Source organism: Hoplias malabaricus, chromosome X1, assembly GCF_029633855.1.
Source record: "Hoplias malabaricus isolate fHopMal1 chromosome X1, fHopMal1.hap1, whole genome shotgun sequence".
Taxonomy (NCBI): Eukaryota; Metazoa; Chordata; class Actinopteri; order Characiformes; family Erythrinidae; genus Hoplias; species Hoplias malabaricus.
The window spans coordinates 930,366-952,128 of record NC_089818.1 but is presented as its reverse complement, the minus strand read 5'-3'; the positions used below and the strand labels follow the sequence as shown (position 1 = coordinate 952,128).

At 44.1% G+C, this 21,763-nt stretch overlaps 1 protein-coding gene across 1 annotated transcript in view; it reads right to left on the bottom strand.

The window, feature by feature from the left end:
* The window catches only part of LOC136675353 (neuroendocrine convertase 1-like), a 31,510-nt gene that overhangs the window by 5,019 nt on the left and 4,728 nt on the right, over window positions 1–21,763 (bottom strand). The window contains exons 2-4 of the mRNA XM_066651857.1: window positions 10,664–10,774; window positions 10,493–10,586; window positions 9,672–9,857 (exon numbers count right to left, since the gene is read on the bottom strand). Of these exons, the coding sequence (XP_066507954.1) occupies window positions 9,672–9,857; window positions 10,493–10,586; window positions 10,664–10,774 (391 nt within the window). The remainder of the gene's footprint in view (window positions 1–9,671; window positions 9,858–10,492; window positions 10,587–10,663; window positions 10,775–21,763) is intronic.

Below are 21,763 nucleotides of genomic sequence, written 5' to 3'. Positions count from 1 at the left end.
GTTTAACACGGCAGAATAGAGAGAGTTCTAGACATGTTTGGTTTAACATGGCAGAATAGAGAGAGTTCTAGAGAGTTCTAGACGTGTTTGGTTAAACACGGCAGAATAGACAGAGTTCTAGACGTGTTTGGTTTAACATGGCAGAACAGAGAGAGTTCTAGATGTGTTTGGTTTAACACGGCAGGATAGAGAGGATTCTAGATGTGTTTGGTTTAACAGGCAGGATAGAAAAGGTTCTAGATGTGTTTGGTTTAACAAGACAGAACAGAGAGAGTTCTAGACGTGTTTGGTTTAACATGGCAGAACAGAGAGAGTTCTAGACGTGTTTGGTTTAACATGGCAGAACAGAGAGAGTTCTAGACGTGTTTGGTTTAACATGGCAGGATAAAGAAGGTTCTAGATGTGTTTGGATTAACAGGCAGGATAGAAAAGGTTCTAGACGTGTTTGGTTTAACACGGCAGAACAGAGAGAGTTCTAGACGTGTTTGGTTTCACATGGCAGGATAAAGAAGGTTCTAGATGTGTTTGGATTAACATGGCAGAATAGAGAGAGTTCTAGACATGTTTGGTTTAACATGGCAGAATAGAGAGGGTTCTAGAGAGTTCTAGACGTGTTTGGTTAAACACGGCAGAATAGACAGAGTTCTAGACGTGTTTGGTTTAACATGGCAGAACAGAGAGAGTTCTAGATGTGTTTGGTTTAACACGGCAGGATAGAGAGGATTCTAGATGTGTTTGGTTTAACAGGCAGGATAGAAAAGGTTCTAGATGTGTTTGGTTTAACAAGACAGAACAGAGAGAGTTCTAGACGTGTTTGGTTTAACATGGCAGAACAGAAGAGTTCTAGACGTGTTTGGTTTAACATGGCAGAACAGAGAGAGTTTTAGACGTGTTTGGTTTAACATGGCAGGATAAAGAAGGTTCTAGATGTGTTTGGATTAACAGGCAGGATAGAAAAGGTTCTAGACGTGTTTGGTTTAACACGGCAGAACAGAGAGAGTTCTAGACGTGTTTGGTTTCACATGGCAGAATAGAGAGAGTTCTAGAGAGTTCTAGACGTGTTTGGTTAAACACGGCAGAATAGACAGAGTTCTAGACGTGTTTGGTTTAACATGGCAGAACAGAGAGAGTTCTAGATGTGTTTGGTTTAACACGGCAGAACAGAAAGAGTTCTAGACGTGTTTGGTTTCACATGGCAGAATAGAGAGAGTTCTAGAGAGTTCTAGACGTGTTTGGTTAAACACGGCAGAATAGACAGAGTTCTAGACGTGTTTGGTTTAACATGGCAGAACAGAGAGAGTTCTAGATGTGTTTGGTTTAACACGGCAGGATAGAGAGGATTCTAGATGTGTTTGGTTTAACAGGCAGGATAGAAAAGGTTCTAGATGTGTTTGGTTTAACAAGACAGAACAGAGAGAGTTCTAGACGTGTTTGGTTTAACAAGACAGAACAGAGAGAGTTCTAGACGTGTTTGGTTTAACATGGCAGGATAAAGAAGGTTCTAGATGTGTTTGGATTAACAGGCAGGATAGAAAAGGTTCTAGACGTGTTTGGTTTAACACGGCAGAACAGAGAGAGTTCTAGACGTGTTTGGTTTCACATGGCAGGATAAAGAAGGTTCTAGATGTGTTTGGTTTAACACGGCAGAATAGAGAGAGTTCTAGACATGTTTGGTTTAACATGGCAGAATAGAGAGAGTTCTAGAGAGTTCTAGACGTGTTTGGTTAAACACGGCAGAATAGACAGAGTTCTAGACGTGTTTGGTTTAACATGGCAGAACAGAGAGAGTTCTAGATGTGTTTGGTTTAACATGGCAGAACAGAGAGAGTTCTAGACGTGTTTGGTTTAACATGGCAGAACAGAGAGAGTTCTAGACGTGTTTGGTTTAACATGGCAGGATAAAGAAGGTTCTAGATGTGTTTGGATTAACAGGCAGGATAGAAAAGGTTCTAGACGTGTTTGGTTTAACACGGCAGAACAGAGAGAGTTCTAGACGTGTTTGGTTTCACATGGCAGGATAAAGAAGGTTCTAGATGTGTTTGGTTTAACACGGCAGAATAGAGAGAGTTCTAGACATGTTTGGTTTAACATGGCAGAATAGAGAGAGTTCTAGAGAGTTCTAGACGTGTTTGGTTAAACACGGCAGAATAGACAGAGTTCTAGACGTGTTTGGTTTAACATGGCAGAACAGAGAGAGTTCTAGATGTGTTTGGTTTAACACGGCAGGATAGAGAGGATTCTAGATGTGTTTGGTTTAACAGGCAGGATAGAAAAGGTTCTAGATGTGTTTGGTTTAACAAGACAGAACAGAGAGAGTTCTAGACGTGTTTGGTTTAACATGGCAGAACAGAGAGAGTTCTAGACGTGTTTGGTTTAACATGGCAGAACAGAGAGAGTTCTAGACGTGTTTGGTTTAACATGGCAAGATAAAGAAGGTTCTAGATGTGTTTGGATTAACAGGCAGGATAGAAAAGGTTCTAGACGTGTTTGGTTTAACACGGCAGAACAGAGAGAGTTCTAGACGTGTTTGGTTTCACATGGCAGGATAAAGAAGGTTCTAGATGTGTTTGGTTTAACACGGCAGAATAGAGAGAGTTCTAGACATGTTTGGTTTAACATGGCAGAATAGAGAGAGTTCTAGAGAGTTCTAGACGTGTTTGGTTAAACACGGCAGAATAGACAGAGTTCTAGACGTGTTTGGTTTAACATGGCAGAACAGAGAGAGTTCTAGATGTGTTTGGTTTAACACGGCAGGATAGAGAGGATTCTAGATGTGTTTGGTTTAACAGGCAGGATAGAAAAGGTTCTAGATGTGTTTGGTTTAACAAGACAGAACAGAGAGAGTTCTAGACGTGTTTGGTTTCACATGGCAGGATAAAGAAGGTTCTAGATGTGTTTGGTTTAACACGGCAGAATAGAGAGAGTTCTAGACATGTTTGGTTTAACATGGCAGAATAGAGAGAGTTCTAGAGAGTTCTAGACGTGTTTGGTTAAACACGGCAGAATAGACAGAGTTCTAGACGTGTTTGGTTTAACATGGCAGAACAGAGAGAGTTCTAGATGTGTTTGGTTTAACATGGCAGAACAGAGAGAGTTCTAGACGTGTTTGGTTTAACATGGCAGAACAGAGAGAGTTCTAGACGTGTTTGGTTTAACATGGCAGGATAAAGAAGGTTCTAGATGTGTTTGGATTAACAGGCAGGATAGAAAAGGTTCTAGACGTGTTTGGTTTAACACGGCAGAACAGAGAGAGTTCTAGACGTGTTTGGTTTCACATGGCAGGATAAAGAAGGTTCTAGATGTGTTTGGTTTAACACGGCAGAATAGAGAGAGTTCTAGACATGTTTGGTTTAACATGGCAGAATAGAGAGAGTTCTAGAGAGTTCTAGACGTGTTTGGTTAAACACGGCAGAATAGACAGAGTTCTAGACGTGTTTGGTTTAACATGGCAGAACAGAGAGAGTTCTAGATGTGTTTGGTTTAACACGGCAGGATAGAGAGGATTCTAGATGTGTTTGGTTTAACAGGCAGGATAGAAAAGGTTCTAGATGTGTTTGGTTTAACAAGACAGAACAGAGAGAGTTCTAGACGTGTTTGGTTTAACATGGCAGAACAGAGAGAGTTCTAGACGTGTTTGGTTTAACATGGCAGAACAGAGAGAGTTCTAGACGTGTTTGGTTTAACATGGCAAGATAAAGAAGGTTCTAGATGTGTTTGGATTAACAGGCAGGATAGAAAAGGTTCTAGACGTGTTTGGTTTAACACGGCAGAACAGAGAGAGTTCTAGACGTGTTTGGTTTCACATGGCAGGATAAAGAAGGTTCTAGATGTGTTTGGTTTAACACGGCAGAATAGAGAGAGTTCTAGACATGTTTGGTTTAACATGGCAGAATAGAGAGAGTTCTAGAGAGTTCTAGACGTGTTTGGTTAAACACGGCAGAATAGACAGAGTTCTAGACGTGTTTGGTTTAACATGGCAGAACAGAGAGAGTTCTAGATGTGTTTGGTTTAACACGGCAGGATAGAGAGGATTCTAGATGTGTTTGGTTTAACAGGCAGGATAGAAAAGGTTCTAGATGTGTTTGGTTTAACAAGACAGAACAGAGAGAGTTCTAGACGTGTTTGGTTTAACATGGCAGAACAGAGAGAGTTCTAGACGTGTTTGGTTTAACATGGCAGAACAGAGAGAGTTCTAGACGTGTTTGGTTTAACATGGCAAGATAAAGAAGGTTCTAGATGTGTTTGGATTAACAGGCAGGATAGAAAAGGTTCTAGACGTGTTTGGTTTAACACGGCAGAACAGAGAGAGTTCTAGACGTGTTTGGTTTAACATGGCAGAACAGAGAGAGTTCTAGACGTGTTTGGTTTAACATGGCAAGATAAAGAAGGTTCTAGATGTGTTTGGATTAACAGGCAGGATAGAAAAGGTTCTAGACGTGTTTGGTTTAACACGGCAGAACAGAGAGAGTTCTAGACGTGTTTGGTTTCACATGGCAGGATAAAGAAGGTTCTAGATGTGTTTGGATTAACATGGCAGGATAAAGAAGGTTCTAGATGTGTTTGGATTAACAGGCAGGATAGAAAAGGTTCTAGATGTGTTTGGTTTAACAGGCAGGATACAGAGATTCTTGGTCAGAGTATAATGTCCCACAGAGGAGGGCAGCATCGATTTGTTGTTGGTAAATAAACTGTTGGACACCACCAGCAGTGGATCAATAGTGTTTGTAGCATCACCAGGCGAAGTCTCTCTCTCTCTCTCTCTCTCTCTATCCTCACTTCACATCAGAGTCAATAACTTCCCTTAACAGCACACATCTGCAAAATTAAATTTAGTCTTCATTGCACCCACTTTCTTTTCTATTCGCTGCTGAATGTCTCTCAAAAAACAAACCACTAAGAAACTCCACCAAATACAACAGGACACTTGATCTCACTTTATATAGAGCATCTAAAATATCTGTGTTATTACACATTAACAATAGATGTAACAACCATCTAACGGCTGTGAGGTATGACGTCACATGCCATAATACATTCAAATATATTCATAAGACCCCTGTAGATCAACACCTTGTTATTAGGTATTGTTTGTTTGTTTTTTATTTTATTGTCTTACCCTCTGTTTTATACTTGTGCCAAGCAAATAGGCATTTGTGCCCATTGTAAATGTATTTAATAAGTATTATGAAATCCAGATACCTAAGAAATGTCACCCCAAAATGGAGGGAACATCAACATTGGTAGAAGGACAGAAAACTGTGGCAGGACTAGCAATATGACGGTGACAGACACACACACACACACACAGAGAGAGAGAGAGAGAGAGAGAGAGAGAGAGAGAGAGAGAGAGAGACTCTGTGCCAGTGCTCATGCTGTGTGTACATATGTAGGACAGCAGGGGACTATGTGTGACACTGGCTTCAGGCCAAAATCCCTAGATCATTCATTCACTACACAACTACCATACACTCTCCAATATAGACACTCTACACCAATAAACAATCACACATCCACAGTAAAAAAAAACACTACTCTTCATGATTTCACTGAATTATAACATTCATTCCTTCATTGTCATTGGGCGCAAGGCAGGAATACACCCTGGAGGGGATGCCAGTCCTTCATAGGGCGACACACATTCACTCACACACTCACGTCTATGGACACTTTTGAGTCTCCAATCCACCTACCAACGTGTGTTTATGTAGTGTGGGAGGAAAGCCACGCAGACACAGGGAGAACACACCACACTCCTCACAGACAGTCACCCAGAGGAAACCCACGCAGACACAGGGAGAACACACCACACTCCTCACAGACAGTCACCCAGAGGAAACCCACGCAGACACAGGGAGAACACACCACACTCCTCACAGACAGTCACCCGGAAGAAACCCACGCAGACACAGGGAGAACACACCACACTCCTCACAGACAGTCACCTGGAGGACACCCACGCAGACACAGGGAGAACACACCACACTCCTCACAGACAGTCACCCAGAGGAAACCCACACAGACACAGGGAGAACACACCACACTCCTCACAGACAGTCACCCGGAGGAAACCCACACAGACACAGGGAGAACACACCACACTCCTCACCGACAGTCACCCAGAGGAAACCCACACAGACACAGGGAGAACACACCACACTCCTCACAGACAGTCACCCGGAGGAAACCCACACAGACACAGGGAGAACACACCACACTCCTCACCAACAGTCACCCGGAGGAAACCCACGCAGACACAGGGAGAACACACCACACTCCTCACAGACAGTCACCCAGAGGAAACCCACACAGACACAGGGAGAACACACCACACTCCTCACCGACAGTCACCCAGAGGAAACCCACACAGACACAGGGAGAACACACCACACTCCTCACAGACAGTCACCCGGAGGAAACCCACACAGACACAGGGAGAACACACCACACTCCTGACAGACAGTCACCCGGAAGAAACCCACGCAGACACAGGGAGACCACACCACACTCCTCACAGACAGTCACCTGGAGGAAACCCACGCAGACACAGGGAGAACACACCACACCCCTCACAGTCACCCGGAGGAAACCCACGCAAACACAGGGAGAACACACCACACCCCTCACAGACAGTCACCCGGAGGAAACCCACGCAAACACAGGGAGAACACACCACACTCCTCACAGACAGTCACCCGGAGGAAACCCACGCAGACACAGGGAGAACACACCACACTCCTCACAGACAGTCACCCGGAGGAAACCCACGCAAACACAGGGAGAACACACCACACTCCTCACAGACAGTCACCCGGAAGAAACCCACGCAGACACAGGGAGACCACACCACACTCCTCACAGACAGTCACCCGGAGGAAACCCACACAGACACAGGGAGAACCTACCACACTCCTCACCAACAGTCACCCGGAGGAAACCCACGCAGACACAGGGAGAACACACCACACTCCTCACAGACAGTCACCCAGAGGAAACCCACACAGACACAGGGAGAACACACCACACTCCTCACCGACAGTCACCCAGAGGAAACCCACACAGACACAGGGAGAACACACCACACTCCTCACAGACAGTCACCCGGAGGAAACCCACACAGAAACAGGGAGAACACACCACACTCCTGACAGACAGTCACCCGGAAGAAACCCACGCAGACACAGGGAGACCACACCACACTCCTCACAGACAGTCACCTGGAGGAAACCCACGCAGACACAGGGAGAACACACCACACCCCTCACAGTCACCCGGAGGAAACCCACGCAAACACAGGGAGAACACACCACACCCCTCACAGACAGTCACCCGGAGGAAACCCACGCAAACACAGGGAGAACACACCACACTCCTCACAGACAGTCACCCGGAGGAAACCCACGCAGACACAGGGAGAACACACCACACTCCTCACAGACAGTCACCCGGAGGAAACCCACGCAAACACAGGGAGAACACACCACACTCCTCACAGACAGTCACCCGGAGGAAACCCACGCAGACACAGGGAGAACACACCACACTCCTCACAGACAGTCACCCAGAGAAAACCCACACAGACACAGGGAGAACACACCACACTCCTCACCGACAGTCACCCAGAGGAAACCCACACAGACACAGGGAGAACACACCACACTCCTCACAGGCAGTCACCCGGAGGAAACCCACACAGACACAGGGAGAACACACCACACTCCTCACAGACAGTCACCCGGAAGAAACCCACGCAGACACGGAGACCACACCACACTCCTCACACATAGTCACCCGGAGGAAACCCACACAGACACAGGGAGAACCTACCACACTCCTCACCAACAGTCACCCGGAGGAAACCCACGCAGACACAGGGAGAACACACCACACTCCTCACAAACAGTCACCCAGAGGAAACCCACACAGACACAGGGAGAACACACCACACTCCTCACCGACAGTCACCTGGAGGAAACCCACGCAGACACAGGGAGAACACACCACACCCCTCACAGTCACCCGGAGGAAACCCACGCAAACACAGGGAGAACACACCACACCCCTCACAGACAGTCACCCGGAGGAAACCCACGCAAACACAGGGAGAACACACCACACTCCTCACAGACAGTCACCTGGAGGAAACCCACGCAGACACAGGGAGAACACACCACACCCCTCACAGTCACCCGGAGGAAACCCACGCAAACACAGGGAGAACACACCACACCCCTCACAGACAGTCACCCGGAGGAAATCCACGCAAACACAGGGAGAACACACCACACTCCTCACAGACAGTCACCCGGAGGAAACCCACGCAGACACAGAGAGAACAGACCCACCTCAGAGACCCTGGAGCTGTGACCGAGACACTACCTGCTGCTCCACTGTTTTTATTACAGCAAGAAATAATTCATATGCGGCCTGAAGGTGCTGCTGCTGCTCGAAGCAAGAACCAAGATGAGGATGTTGCTCTATACCTGCTCCATAGGGGGGTAATGGTGACTTATTTTTGCTGTAGAAGAAACTCACTCTAAACTGAGCGCTAACTGCATGAAAGTAAACACAGAGCGAGAGTGCTACAAAACTAAACAGCTCGAGTTACACATGAGTTTCTGTGGGAATTCAAACAGTGAATGAACACTTACAGACGAGTTTAACTCCAGCCACCTACAAGCAGCAGTCATTTCTTTCCTCTCAGACACACTGTAGAATAATGTAGGGTATTATTTGTAGAATACAGTGGTTGTTTTGCGTGTGTCAGACGGTTGGAGGCTGGTGTTTGGCGTGAATGTGTGTTTGTGTGTGTGTGTGTGTGTATGTGTGTGGGCAGGGCCCTGACTTGTGCGTGATCAGTGTTTATTATGTGTGATGATCATTTCTGAGGCAGGTTTGAGGTTTTGATTCTCTTTTGTCCATGTACATGTGCATTGTTTGTGAATGTGTAAATGCGTGTGTGTGTGTGTGTGTGTTTGTCTGTTAATGACTCTGCTGCTTGTGCTTTTACAGACGGTGTGTAATTGGCCACAAAGGAGACAGTAATTCTGTAGGAGATGGTGTATACGTGTGTGTGTGTGTGTGTGTGAGCGTGTGCACGCGAGTCTTTCATCTTCAAAGCCAGCTTGCAATCATTCTTTTCTCATATCTTTCTTTCTGTTTTTGTCTTCCTCCTAAACCGAGCGTAATCTATCTATTAATTAATGTGCAATGCTCAAATGCCCAAAAGTTTGTAGACACCCTTCTAATGAGTAATTGCAGCTATTTCAAGGTTTACCCACTGTGAACATCTTTACAGGAAATTATGCAACAACATTAAACACTGTGGACCACCGACACATGATCCTAAGGTCAATGTGCTCAATGCCAAGTGTAATCTGGACGTGTGTAAAAGCTCCAGCACTGGCGACATTTTCTAGACTGATGGAGCTCCATCCAGTATCTTCCAAAAGAGTCAGAGTGGAGCTTGTGATCCAGCACCAGACCTCATGAGTGTTTTTGTGGCTGAATGCAGTCAAGTCTTCAAAGCATTGTTCTAATGTCCAGTGTAATTACAATTGGACTCTCTCTATAAGAGTAGATGCAGTTACTCTGTTAATGCTCTTAATATCTGACAACATGCTAGATGAGAAGTGTGTATGTGGATGTGTGTCTGTGTGGGTTTGAAATCATACGTTTACTTTCCATGTTCCTTGTGGATCTTCCCCCCAGTTCTGAACAGTCATCAGTGTCCACTTCTTAAGTCCAGCCATCGAATTGTCATTTTTCCGAGTGTCCAACAGAACTGAAAGTGTTTGGACTGGAGACACCAGCTCCACTCTCAGATCGCCACGACACACGCTGCTCACATCCAGTGTCACCTGTGTGAGTAAATGTGTGTGTGTGTTTGTTGTAAAAAACAGCAGTTAATTCATTAACTCAGTAGTGTTAATATATTAATCAACAACAATTTCCAACTTCGCATTTGATTTGCATTACAGTGTTTTATCAGCATTGAACACAGCATTCAGGTTTATATTTACATTGAGATGAACTGGAAAATATGCAGCAAGGGTAGGAATGAAATGTGTGTGTGGAGGTGTATATGTGGGAGTTGTAGAGTGTGTTTATTTGTGTGTGTGTTCAGTGTAGGAGGATGATTGACAGGACCTTAGGCCTCATTTAGCACAAAGTGGTCTGATCAAATCTGCGCATACTTATGAAACATGCACGCGCACACACACACACACACACACACACACACACACACACACACACACCTGTACATAATTACATGCAACACCCCAACTTTTCCTCCCCCGCTGTCGTACATTTCAGCATAAAATCTGTTTATGAATATAATATATATAGCTTTAAAATCACAAAAGACAAAGTTCTGAAAGTCCAGAACCACAGTGATATAATGAAATGCGTGTCCATAAATATGTAGACAGTCCTCCATTTGAATGGAGACACGTGGTGTAACTGTAGTTAATATATTGTGAATGTGACTCACCTGTACGTGCTCCAGTGTATTAATCGCGTTGTGATTCCCCCTGCAGGCACCTGACTGAACTGCCACACTCACCTCTCCTCCAGAGGGAAGGGTCCTGAAGCAGGGATTTAACATTTTGATATACACACACACACACACACACACACACACACACACACACACACAACCTACCTTGCAGGCCAAAGAGTCACTGTTTGAACACACATTCTCTGATCAGGGATGGACTGAAAGTTCACTGCCTTCTGCACCATTACAGCAGCATCCATCAGACCAAACCCATACCTACAGACAGAGAAGAGAGGTATTATTTTATTGTTTATGAATCCTGTCAAACACAATCTCACTGTACCACCGCTTAGTCTTTATGCCTCTGAAGCCCATGCTTAGCATTAGGCATGGTGACTAATAATAATAATTATAATATTAATGGCCCCTGTTTCTAGATGCTCCTTGTTCTATGACCATTTTTCAGCTAAATGCTAGCCAATCACGTTCTGTGTTAGCGGATATGACAGGATTGGGCATTAATGTTCTGCTCCAAGCGTTGAACCGTCCAGTGACTAATAGAGTTTCTTTTGAAGAAAAGTTTATATTAAATTTGGGGTTTAATTATCGCTTCACTTTTTTCTTACATTCACAGTAACTTTCAGATATGTTTGTACCTCAGCAGAGGTGTGTGTGTGTGTGTGTGTGTGTGTGCGATGATAGGTCTCTGGCACTGTGCTCCCTATGTAGAGACTGAGATGATGATGATGGTGATGAAGATGATGATGGTGCTCCTCTGCCACAATCACACTCTATTCTCGTTTACAGCAGTAATTACACACTGAACTGATTCACACACACTGGACAAATCAGACTCTATTATTCACACACTCTGCTAAAGAGCGACACACACACACACACACATGGAGTCATGACTTCGGTTATAAACACACACACACACACACACAGAGACAGAGAGAGAGAGAGAGGCTGAGGTGTGGTGATAAATGCCAGAAACTGCTGTGTGAAAGAGTGGTGATTAGTCTGGAATAAGACCCTCATGGCTTCTTAGCTGCACCAGATAAAAAAAAAAAACACTGTAAAGGAGCACAGGAAACTCTCACACACAGTTGTTTTATCTGGAACACTGATACCTTCACTCCTGGACCAGTGCTTCTGGAACGTGTTCCTGGGTAACTGTTCCCAAATCAGTGTTCCAGGATCAGTTTAAATGTTCCATGGTAAGCGTTTGTGCATTGGAGCTTTCCCAAGATCAGTGATTCTGGACCAGTGTTTGATATTTCTTCAGATCAGAATCAGAGAATAATGATCCTGAAACATGATTCCAGGTCCTGGATCATTCCTGAATCAGTGTTCCTATAGCTTCTCGATCTTTGTTCATTTATCTGTGTTTCGTGATCAATTTTGCAAAATCAGTGTGTCGCCCAGTCCTTCACAGGGCAACACACACTCACACATTCACTCACACACTCACACCTATGGACACTTTTGAGTTGCCTTTCCCCGGGAGGAAACCGGAGCACCCAGAGGAAACCCACGCAGACACAGGGAGAACACACCACACTCCTTACAGACAGTCACCCGGAGGAAACCCACGCAGACACAGGGAGAACACACCACACTACTCACAGACAGTCACCCGGAGGAAACCCACGCAGACACAGGGAGAACACACCACACTCCTCACAGACAGTCACCCGGAGGAAACCCACGCAGACACAGGTAGAACACACCACACTACTCACAGACAGTCACCCGGAGGAAACCCACGCAGACACAGGGAGAACACACCACACTCCTCACAGACAGTCACCCGGAGGAAACCCATGCAGACACAGGGAGAACACACCACACTCCTCACAGACAGTCACCCGGAGGAAACCCACGCAGACACAGAGAGAACACACCACACTCCTCACAGACAGTCACCCAGAGGAAACCCATGCAGACACAGAGAGAACACCCCACACTCCTCACAGACAGTCACCCGGAGGAAACCCATGCAGACACAGGTAGAACACACCACACTCCTCACAGACAGTCACCCGGAGGAAACCCACGCAGACACAGAGAGAACACCCCACACTCCTCACAGACAGTCACCCGGAGGAAACCCACGCAGACACAGAGAGAACACACCACACTCCTCACAGACAGTCACTCGGAGGAAACCCACGCAGACACAGGGAGAACACACCACACTCCTCACAGACAGTCACCCGGAGGAAACCCATACAGACACAGGGAGAACACACCACACTCCTCACAGACAGTCACCCGGAGGAAACCCACGCAGACACAGAGAGAACACACCACACTCCTCACAGACAGTCACCCAGAGGAAACCCACGCAGACACAGGGAGAACACACCACACTCCTCACAGACAGTCACCCAGAGGAAACCCACACAGACACAGGGAGAACACACCACACTCCTCACAGACAGTCACCCAGAGGAAACCCACGCAGACACAGGGAGAACACACCACACTCCTCACAGACAGTCACCCGGAGGAAACCCACACAGAGACAGGGAGAACACACCACACTCCTCACAGACAGTCACCCGGAGCGGGACCCACCGTGCCACTCTTCTGAATAAATTAATGTATGTTTTCTCAATTTCTCAATGCCCTGGGAGACTGGGTTAAATAACCAGAGTTTTCCAAAGAGCTCTTGAGATGATATGGTTATACTTACTGCAGTAGCATCTGAGGGCTTGAAGGTCATATTCATTCAGGTGTTGTTTCCAGCCTTGCCTTACACAAAATGACATTTCTCTGGAGATGTATGAATCCTTTTCAAAATATTATGTCCAGCTGATGGTGAAAGGCATAAATACTTTGCAGTCTGTTGCAGAGAAATGTTCTTTTTGAACTGTTTGATAATCCTCTCACCAGGTTCTGCACAATGTGAATGGCCATGGCCACTCTTCGCTTGTAAAGACTGAGCCATTGTTGGATGCTCCTTTTATAAATTTTATATTCACCAGCTTATTGTGGAATATTCTATAAACTTTTTCATTCTTATTTTGCCTTTGTCCCAGCTCTTCTGGGGCGTGTGGTTGCCATCAATTTCTACATTTTTTTATATTGACAAATTACAGTCATGTTCGTGAGTGAAATTTTTATACTTTTTTCAGTTGAATGAAACTTCAAGACAAAAAATAAATCAAAGATTATTGTTTTTACAACATTTTACGAAATAAAAAAATATATTCTGTTTGTATTTCTTTCTTTCCTTCTTTCCTTCTCTGTCCCTCACTCATTCTCAGCAGGTCTGTACAAACCGGAATAAAAACTGAATGCAATGATGTGGAGACGGCAAATGTCAGTATTTTATTCGTAATAGAACATAGATGACAGATCAAAAGTTTAATCTGAGTAAATGTAACATTTTAAAGGAAAAATATGTTGATTCAAAATTTCACAGTGTCAACAAATCCCAAAAAAGTTGGGACAAGTAGCAATAAGTGGCTGGAGAAAGGAAATGGAGCATATAACGAACAGCTGGAAGACCAATTAACACTAATTAGGTCAATTGACAACATGATTGGGTACAAAAAGAGCTTCTCAGAGTGTCAGTGTCTCTCTGAAGCCAAGATGGTAAGAGGATCACCAATTCCACCATTGTTGAGCAGAAAGATAGTGCAGCGATACCAGAACGGTGTTACCCAGCGTAAAATAGCAAAGACTTTATACTTTAGCAAATAGCAAAGAAGAAGTTATCATCATCAACCGTGCATAACATCATCAAAAGATTCAGAGAATCTGGAACAATTGCTGTGCGTAAGGGTCAAGGCCGTAAAACTCTACTGGATGCTTGTGATCTCCGGGCCCTTAAACGTCACTGCACCTCAAACAGGAACGCCACTGTGAAGGAAATAACAGAATGGGCTCAGGAATACTTCCAGAAATCACTGTCAGTGAACACAATCCACCGTGCCATCTGCCGTCGCCAGCTGAAACTCTACAGTGCAAAGAGGAAGCCATTTCTAAGCAAGCTCCACAAGCTCAGACGTTTGCACTGGGCCAGATTTGAAGTTCTTTATGGAACACTGGGACGCCATGTCATCCGGACCAGAGAGGACAAGGATAACCCGAGTTGTGTTTGTGGCATGGGCAGCTTGCGTGTCTGGAAAGGCACCATTAATGCAGAGAACTATGTTCAGGTTCTAGAACAACATATGCTCCCATCTAGACGTCATCTCTTTCAGGGAAGACCCTGCATTTTTCAACAAGATAATGCCAGACCACACTCTGCAGCAATCACAACATCATGGCTCCGTAGGAGAAGGATCCGGGGACTGAAATGGCAGCCTGCAGTCCAGATCTTTCACCTGTAGAGAACATTTGGCGCCTCATAAAGAGGAAGGTGCGACAAAGAAGGCCCAAGACGATTGAACAGTTAGAGGCCATGAAAATTTGAAACAACATATTTTTACCTTAAAATGATACATTCTCTCAGTTTAAACTTTTGATCTGTGGTTTGTGTTCTATTCTGAATAAAATATTAGATGTTGGCGCCTCCACATCATTGCATTCAGTTTTTATTCACAATTTGTTGAGTGTCCCAACTTTTTTGGAATCCGGTTTGTATATGACCCTTCTCCCACTGACCTCCATCACATTCACAAGAATCATACATGCCATCTGCTTGCAGAGGAGAGTAATGTGTGTGTGTGTGTGTGTGTGTGTGTGTGTGTGTGTGTGTGTGTGTGCATGTCTGAGGGAGATAACTTAAACATTACTGCGTACGATGACAATGATGGTTGTTTGTTACAAAGCTAACTCACATGTGGTAGCCACATAGAATCTAAACAAAACACATCGGACACCTTAGCACTGCTAGCGACATCTTAGCTACCACATGAAATACCATAGCAACCACTTGGAACACCCAGCGCCCACTCAGCCAATACTCCATAGTGACCACCTTAGTGACCACTTTAGTGGCCACACAGCAACAGCCAAGCAATGTTTATCAACTAATAACCTGTATAGCAGTGTTTTAAGATTGTTTATGGCACAATATCCTGTAATCTGTTCTCCATAAATGCACAAAACTTTATTAATGGGATGCATTACAAACTGACTCATAAATTAAAGCTCACAGTTTTCAATCAGGTCCTTTATCTCCTGTTTACAGAAGCAGATTATCAGTGTCACTGGCATTGAGTCCTGCAGGAAAAAAGCACAGAATCTAAAGCCTGGTGTCAAACGTGCGTAATTAGTCATATTAAGTCATTAAGGAATGAGGGTAATTACACACACACACACACACACACATACACACACACACACAGAGCCTGGGAAGTGATAAAACCTGATATAAAACTAACAAACTATCTGATTATTTAAGGACTTCATATAAAAATAATTTTTAAGAGACAACGCAATATCAAAATGTTCAAGACCCTGGTGTGTGTGTGTGTGTGTGTGTGTGTGTGTGTGTGTGTTTATTAAATGGTGCAGTAGTAAAACTCTCACTTTCTTCTCTTCTGGGAAGTCTTTATGACAGAAATCTGTACATTGTTGAGAGGATTTGATTGCGGTCACTTAAACCACCATAAGTGAGCTCGGGTGCCGATGGTGTATAATTTGTTGTGGGACAAATTCCTTCCAAAAATATTGTGAGGAACTCCATCTCTCTAGAAAACACAAGTTCTACTGCTCCACAGCTCATTGCTGGGGCCATTATACCCCTCTACCCCGCACTATGTAATCGTGTGGTGACTTACTCAAGCTCATGTATGGCTGCTCCAGAGCAAGCTTTCCAAAAAGTGCATTTGGAAAATGCTGCACTATCAAATCAATAAGATTTCTTATTCTGATGAGAGAGTTCTGGGTCCTGCTGGGTGTTACGGGCCGTTAGAAAGATCAGAGACTTTTCCTGGCCTGGTCAGAGACTTATTAGGTCATTTTTCAGTTTGTGTGTGAAGTGTGTGCAAGGAAACTCGAGGGTGTTCACACTCTGTGGAAGCTAATTGTGTTGAAGTTGTAAATGAATCAGAGAAAAGCAGCAGTAAGGGAGTTTATTTATGAATTTCTTAGATTTCTATTCCCCCACAAAACATCAGAATTGCTGCTTAGCATGAATTATGCATTAGAAGGGGCTGTGTGTGCGTGTGTGTGGTTCTGAACCCCCCACTGCAGCATGTTGCATTGCTCCACTTCCCCTCTCCCTCTGGGCATGCAACTCTGTGTCTCTTTCTCTCATTCATACACACACACACACACACACACACACACACACACACAAACACACAAATATACTGTCAGTCCACTTTATCAGCTAGCCTGCCAATCAAACTATACACAGTCATGCAAACACACACACACATGTTTGTTTCCATGCACTGAGGGCACATTACATTGATTTATATTAATTTTCTGGAGGTTTAACCAAATCATATCCCAAACTACTACTAGCCTAAGCTTTATCACACACCTGAAAATATTTATTCACTTTCATTCATTCATTGTCTGTAGCTGCTTATTCATTAGTGGGTCCAGACCCTACCCGGAATCACTGTGCGCAAGGTGGGAACACACCCTGGAGGGGGCGCCAGTCATGTGGACCCAGAAATAACCCATTTTAAACCTTGCACTAGGCCCCCACAAGATAATCATGATTAATGTCTCAGAGGCTGTGAAAAAAATAAAACGGAATAAGTATATAAACATGCACCTGTTTTTTTCTGTTCTGAGAACTATATATTCATGAATCCTGAGAAGTCATTATATTGTATGTATTTCTATAAGTTTACTGTCGGCCCTGGACCCACCGTAACCCTGAAGATGAGGATGAAGAAGCGGAAGATGAGTGAATAAATGTATGAATGTATCTGAAAGCAGTGTTAACAGTTCTTCTTTTCACATTCATGTTCTGAATCAAACCAAAAAAATTAAATAAATCATGTTGGAGGTAAGAGAATCAAATCACTTTTGTTCACACTCTCTCTCTCCCACAGAGGCACTGCCCAGATAGCTCTTTAGCCCTTAATGGCCACACTCTCTGTTTGTTTTTCATCATTAACACTAGAGTCTGCCTCTCAGGGCCAAAGCCAAGAGTGGTACAGCACCATGTCTTTAATTAGTTCACACACACACACACACACACACACACCCTCTAAGCCTAGAGTACTTGGTTCAGAGAAATACAGAGTAAGAAAAATAAAAAACAATGTATTTAATAAATGTATTAGGTTACACAAACACATACCGTTCACATTTGAATGAAGATGATGTTCTGTGTTACCCCAGCTCCAATAGCGCCTCCTCCACCTGAGGCGAGTAAAAGAGAGACATCGCTGCTCCTTCCTCCCTACCGATATTAGGCTCTACACATGCCACAGCCCCAAGCACAGCATCAGACAATCTACATTATAAATAATACAATAAGGACACACACTTCCCTCACACTAAGCTGTTTCTTGTTATTTATATATCTGCCGCAAAAGTATAGTTCCTGTGCAATATTTATATTTATTCTTTGTGCATTAACTACAAGCTGTGCATCACTTGCACTACTGAATTTTTAATCATAATAATTTGATATGGTTTATCTTGTATTTAATGTTTACAACTCTTTTTTTATCTTGTACTTATCTTGTATTATATCTTTCTGCTTACTGCTTGCTATCAATCAATTTACTGAGGATTCTGCTGCTGTAACAACTACAGTTTCCCCCGCAGAGATGATAAAAGTGTAGCTTATTTGTTCTGTTCTTAACGTACCTTACATTAACTTCACATAAGTTATCTTCAGGATGTTTAATGGTGGACAGAACGCAGCGTGGGCACTCTGACTAATGCAAACTTAAATTTTCAAATATTCTCACACAAATTCATACATTTCTCTCTCTCTTTCTCCCTCTCTCTCTCTGTGTGTGTGTGCTCTTTTCTTTTTCTCTGTGTTCTCTCTCTTTCTCTCTCTCTCTCTCTCTGTGTGTGTGTGTGTGCTCTTTTCTTTTTCTCTGTGTTCTCTCTCTTTCTCTCTCTCTCTCTCTCTCTCTCTGTGTGTGTGCTCTTTTCTTTTTCTCTGTTTTCTCTCTCTCTCTCCCCCCTCTCTGTAAAACAGACTTATAAAAAGTGATAAATTCTCTCTGCTGCATTAACTGGGATGTAAATTGTCAGGCAATTATGTTTTAATGCCCTTTTAACAGGAAGAGTAATTGGGGCTGACATTAGAGGGGTTGATCACAGCTCTGGTCACTGAGTGTGAGTGAATGTGTGTGTGTGTGTGTGTGTGTGTGTGTGTGTGTGTGTGTGTGGCTGTGCTGGTCAGAGAGTGCTTGTGGAACAGTTCTCCACTGATCTATCCTCAGGACTCAATTTTTTCTATGGTCATTAACTACTGACCCACTTTTACAGAATTCAAAACAATCAAAATGTATTAATTTATTTAAAAAATCATAGCCTTATATTGTCAAGTAACTGTTGACTGTTACCATGGCAATAGCTAGCTGCTGCACATTTTTACAGGTCTGTCAAAATAAAGGTTTGACATTGAGTATTGTTTACAAAAGAGAATTTAACCCCTTATTTTTTTTTACCTTGTTCCAAAAAAACGAAGCGCAGATATGACGACAAAAACAATTTAATAAACTGTTATGAAAATAGCTGAACTTCCTGTCTCCATTAATCACGCCTCAAACAAATGAAAATAAATAACAAATAACTTGGATTAATGGCATAATTTCTTCCAAATAAATTAGAGGTAAGAATGATAAGAATGATGGTAATTATTTAAGTTCACTTTAAAGATAGTTGGAGACAAGAATGTGAATGAAGTGTTGCGTTCAGTTCAGCTCCAAGATGTATTCTCTTTAGCCCTCTCTGTTTAGGTTTTAATGCTGTTTTTTTATATTATTACTTATAAGTATATTTGGAGTGTTTCTATTGGCCCAATCGTCATGCCGTTTTGACACAGTGTGAAGGACAGCTGCGGTGTTCAAATGATGTAGTAAATTGTAAATTGGGATATATGTTTTTCATATACACCTGTGGACACCTGGATTTCACACCTGGCTGCTGCAGACATTTAGTAGTTTCTGCACTTAAACCAAAAGTGGTATCCATTCATTCATTCATTATCTGTAACCCTTATCCAGTTCAGGGTCGCGGTGGGTCTAGAGCCTACCTGGAATCATTGGGCGCAAGGCGGGAATACACCCTGGAGGGGGCGCCAGTCCTTCACAGGGCAACACAGATACACACACACACACACATTTACTACACATTTACTCACACGCTCACACCTACAGACACTACTGAGTCTCCAATCCACCTATCAACGTGTGATTTTGGAGTGTGGGAGGAAACCGGAGCACCCGGAGGAAACCCACACAGACACAGGGAGAACACACCCACTCCACACAGACAGTCACCCGGAGGAAACCCACGCAGACACAGGGAGAACACACCACACTCCTCACAGACAGTCACCCGGAGGAAACCCACGCAGACACAGGGAGAACACACCACACTCCTCACAGACAGTCACCCGGAGGAAACCCACGCAAACACAGGGAGAACACACCACACTCCTCACAGACAGTCACCCGGAGGAAACCCACGCAAACACAGGGAGAACACACCACACTCCTCACAGACAGTCACCCGGAGGAAACCCACGCAAACACAGGGAGAACACACCACACTCCTCACAGACAGTCACCCAGAGGAAACCCACGCAGACACAGGGAGAACACACCACACTCCTCACAGACAGTCACCCGGAGGAAACCCACGCAAACACAGGGAGAACACACCACACTCCTCACAGACAGTCACCCGGAGGAAACCCACACAGACACAGGGAGAACACACCACACTCCTCACAGACAGTCACCCGGAGGAAACCCACTCAGACACAGGGAGAACACACCAACTCCACACAGACAGTCACCCGGAGGAAACCCACACAGACACAGGGAGAACACACCACACTCCTCACAGACAGTCACCCGGAGGAAACCCACTCAGACACAGGGAGAACACACCAACTCCACACAGACAGTCACCCGGAGGAAACCCACACAGACACAGGGAGAACACACCACACTCCTCACAGACAGTCACCCGGAGGAAACCCACGCAGACACAGGGAGAACACACCACACTCCTCACAGACAGTCACCTGGAGAGGGAATCAAACCCACAACCTCCAGCAGGTGTGACTGCGACACTACCTGCTGCGCCACCGTGCCGCCTATTCAAATATATTCAAATTTTATCACATATAATAATATAACATATATATATGCTAAAATTTGAATGTATATATAATCCATGAATTCTTGACAAGAATAAGCCACAAATCTTTATAAAATGCCGGTCAGAACAAACAAACAAACAAATAAATAAATACATACTTTGAAATAACATGAAAAAATACAGTAATACACAGTTTTTTGGCCACACCACCCAGCCCTAGTGTGAGGATTTGATGGCAGTCATGACGACATTAGTGAGGTCTTTCATTGATTTTCCCTTCTTATGCCCTGTCCACACGGATCAGCTAATTTTCAATAAAGATTTTTGCCTGTGTTTTGGCCTCCCGTCCACACCTTTAGGTCACTTTCAGGTTTTTGAAAACGCTCACTGTCTGAAACTCAAACAGCTTCTCACTCCCTCTACAGTGAAGTATATCACCCATAACATACACTGTACACACACAGACAGCACTAGATTTCAGATTCACACAAAGTATATTGCACTGTTAAGATCTAGATTCGATAATTTCATGACGTGTGTAGTGAACTACAGAGGGAGTATGGTGTGATTTGGGATTAAACCTCTGTGTTTCTCTCATGCACTGTGGTGTTTTGATGTATTTTTCTAAGAGGTACTATGGCCCCCTACTGGACTGGCATAGCAATGCAGCCATTTTTTTATTTGTCTGGATGGGGATATTTTAAAAATAAATAGATGCATGTGGGCGGGGCCTGAATCTCTGTTCATTTGAAATGTGTTGGTTTTAGTTCCATTACTCTAGAGATCACAGATCCACTCCACACCAATGCTGGCGTATTTATGCTCCTCTTGCCAATACTTGGCATTGGGCATAATGACTTGCAGCTCATGTGCAGCTGCTCCAGTGCATTCCATTTCATGTTCTCTTTCTCTTTCTCTCTCTCCGCCTGCAGAGGAAGGGGAGCCGTTTCACCAGATCAAAAATTTACGAGCAATTAAAAGGCGAACGACGTGAGGCATCCGTCAGTGGTGCGTGTGTGTGTGTGTGTGTGTGTGTGTGTGTGT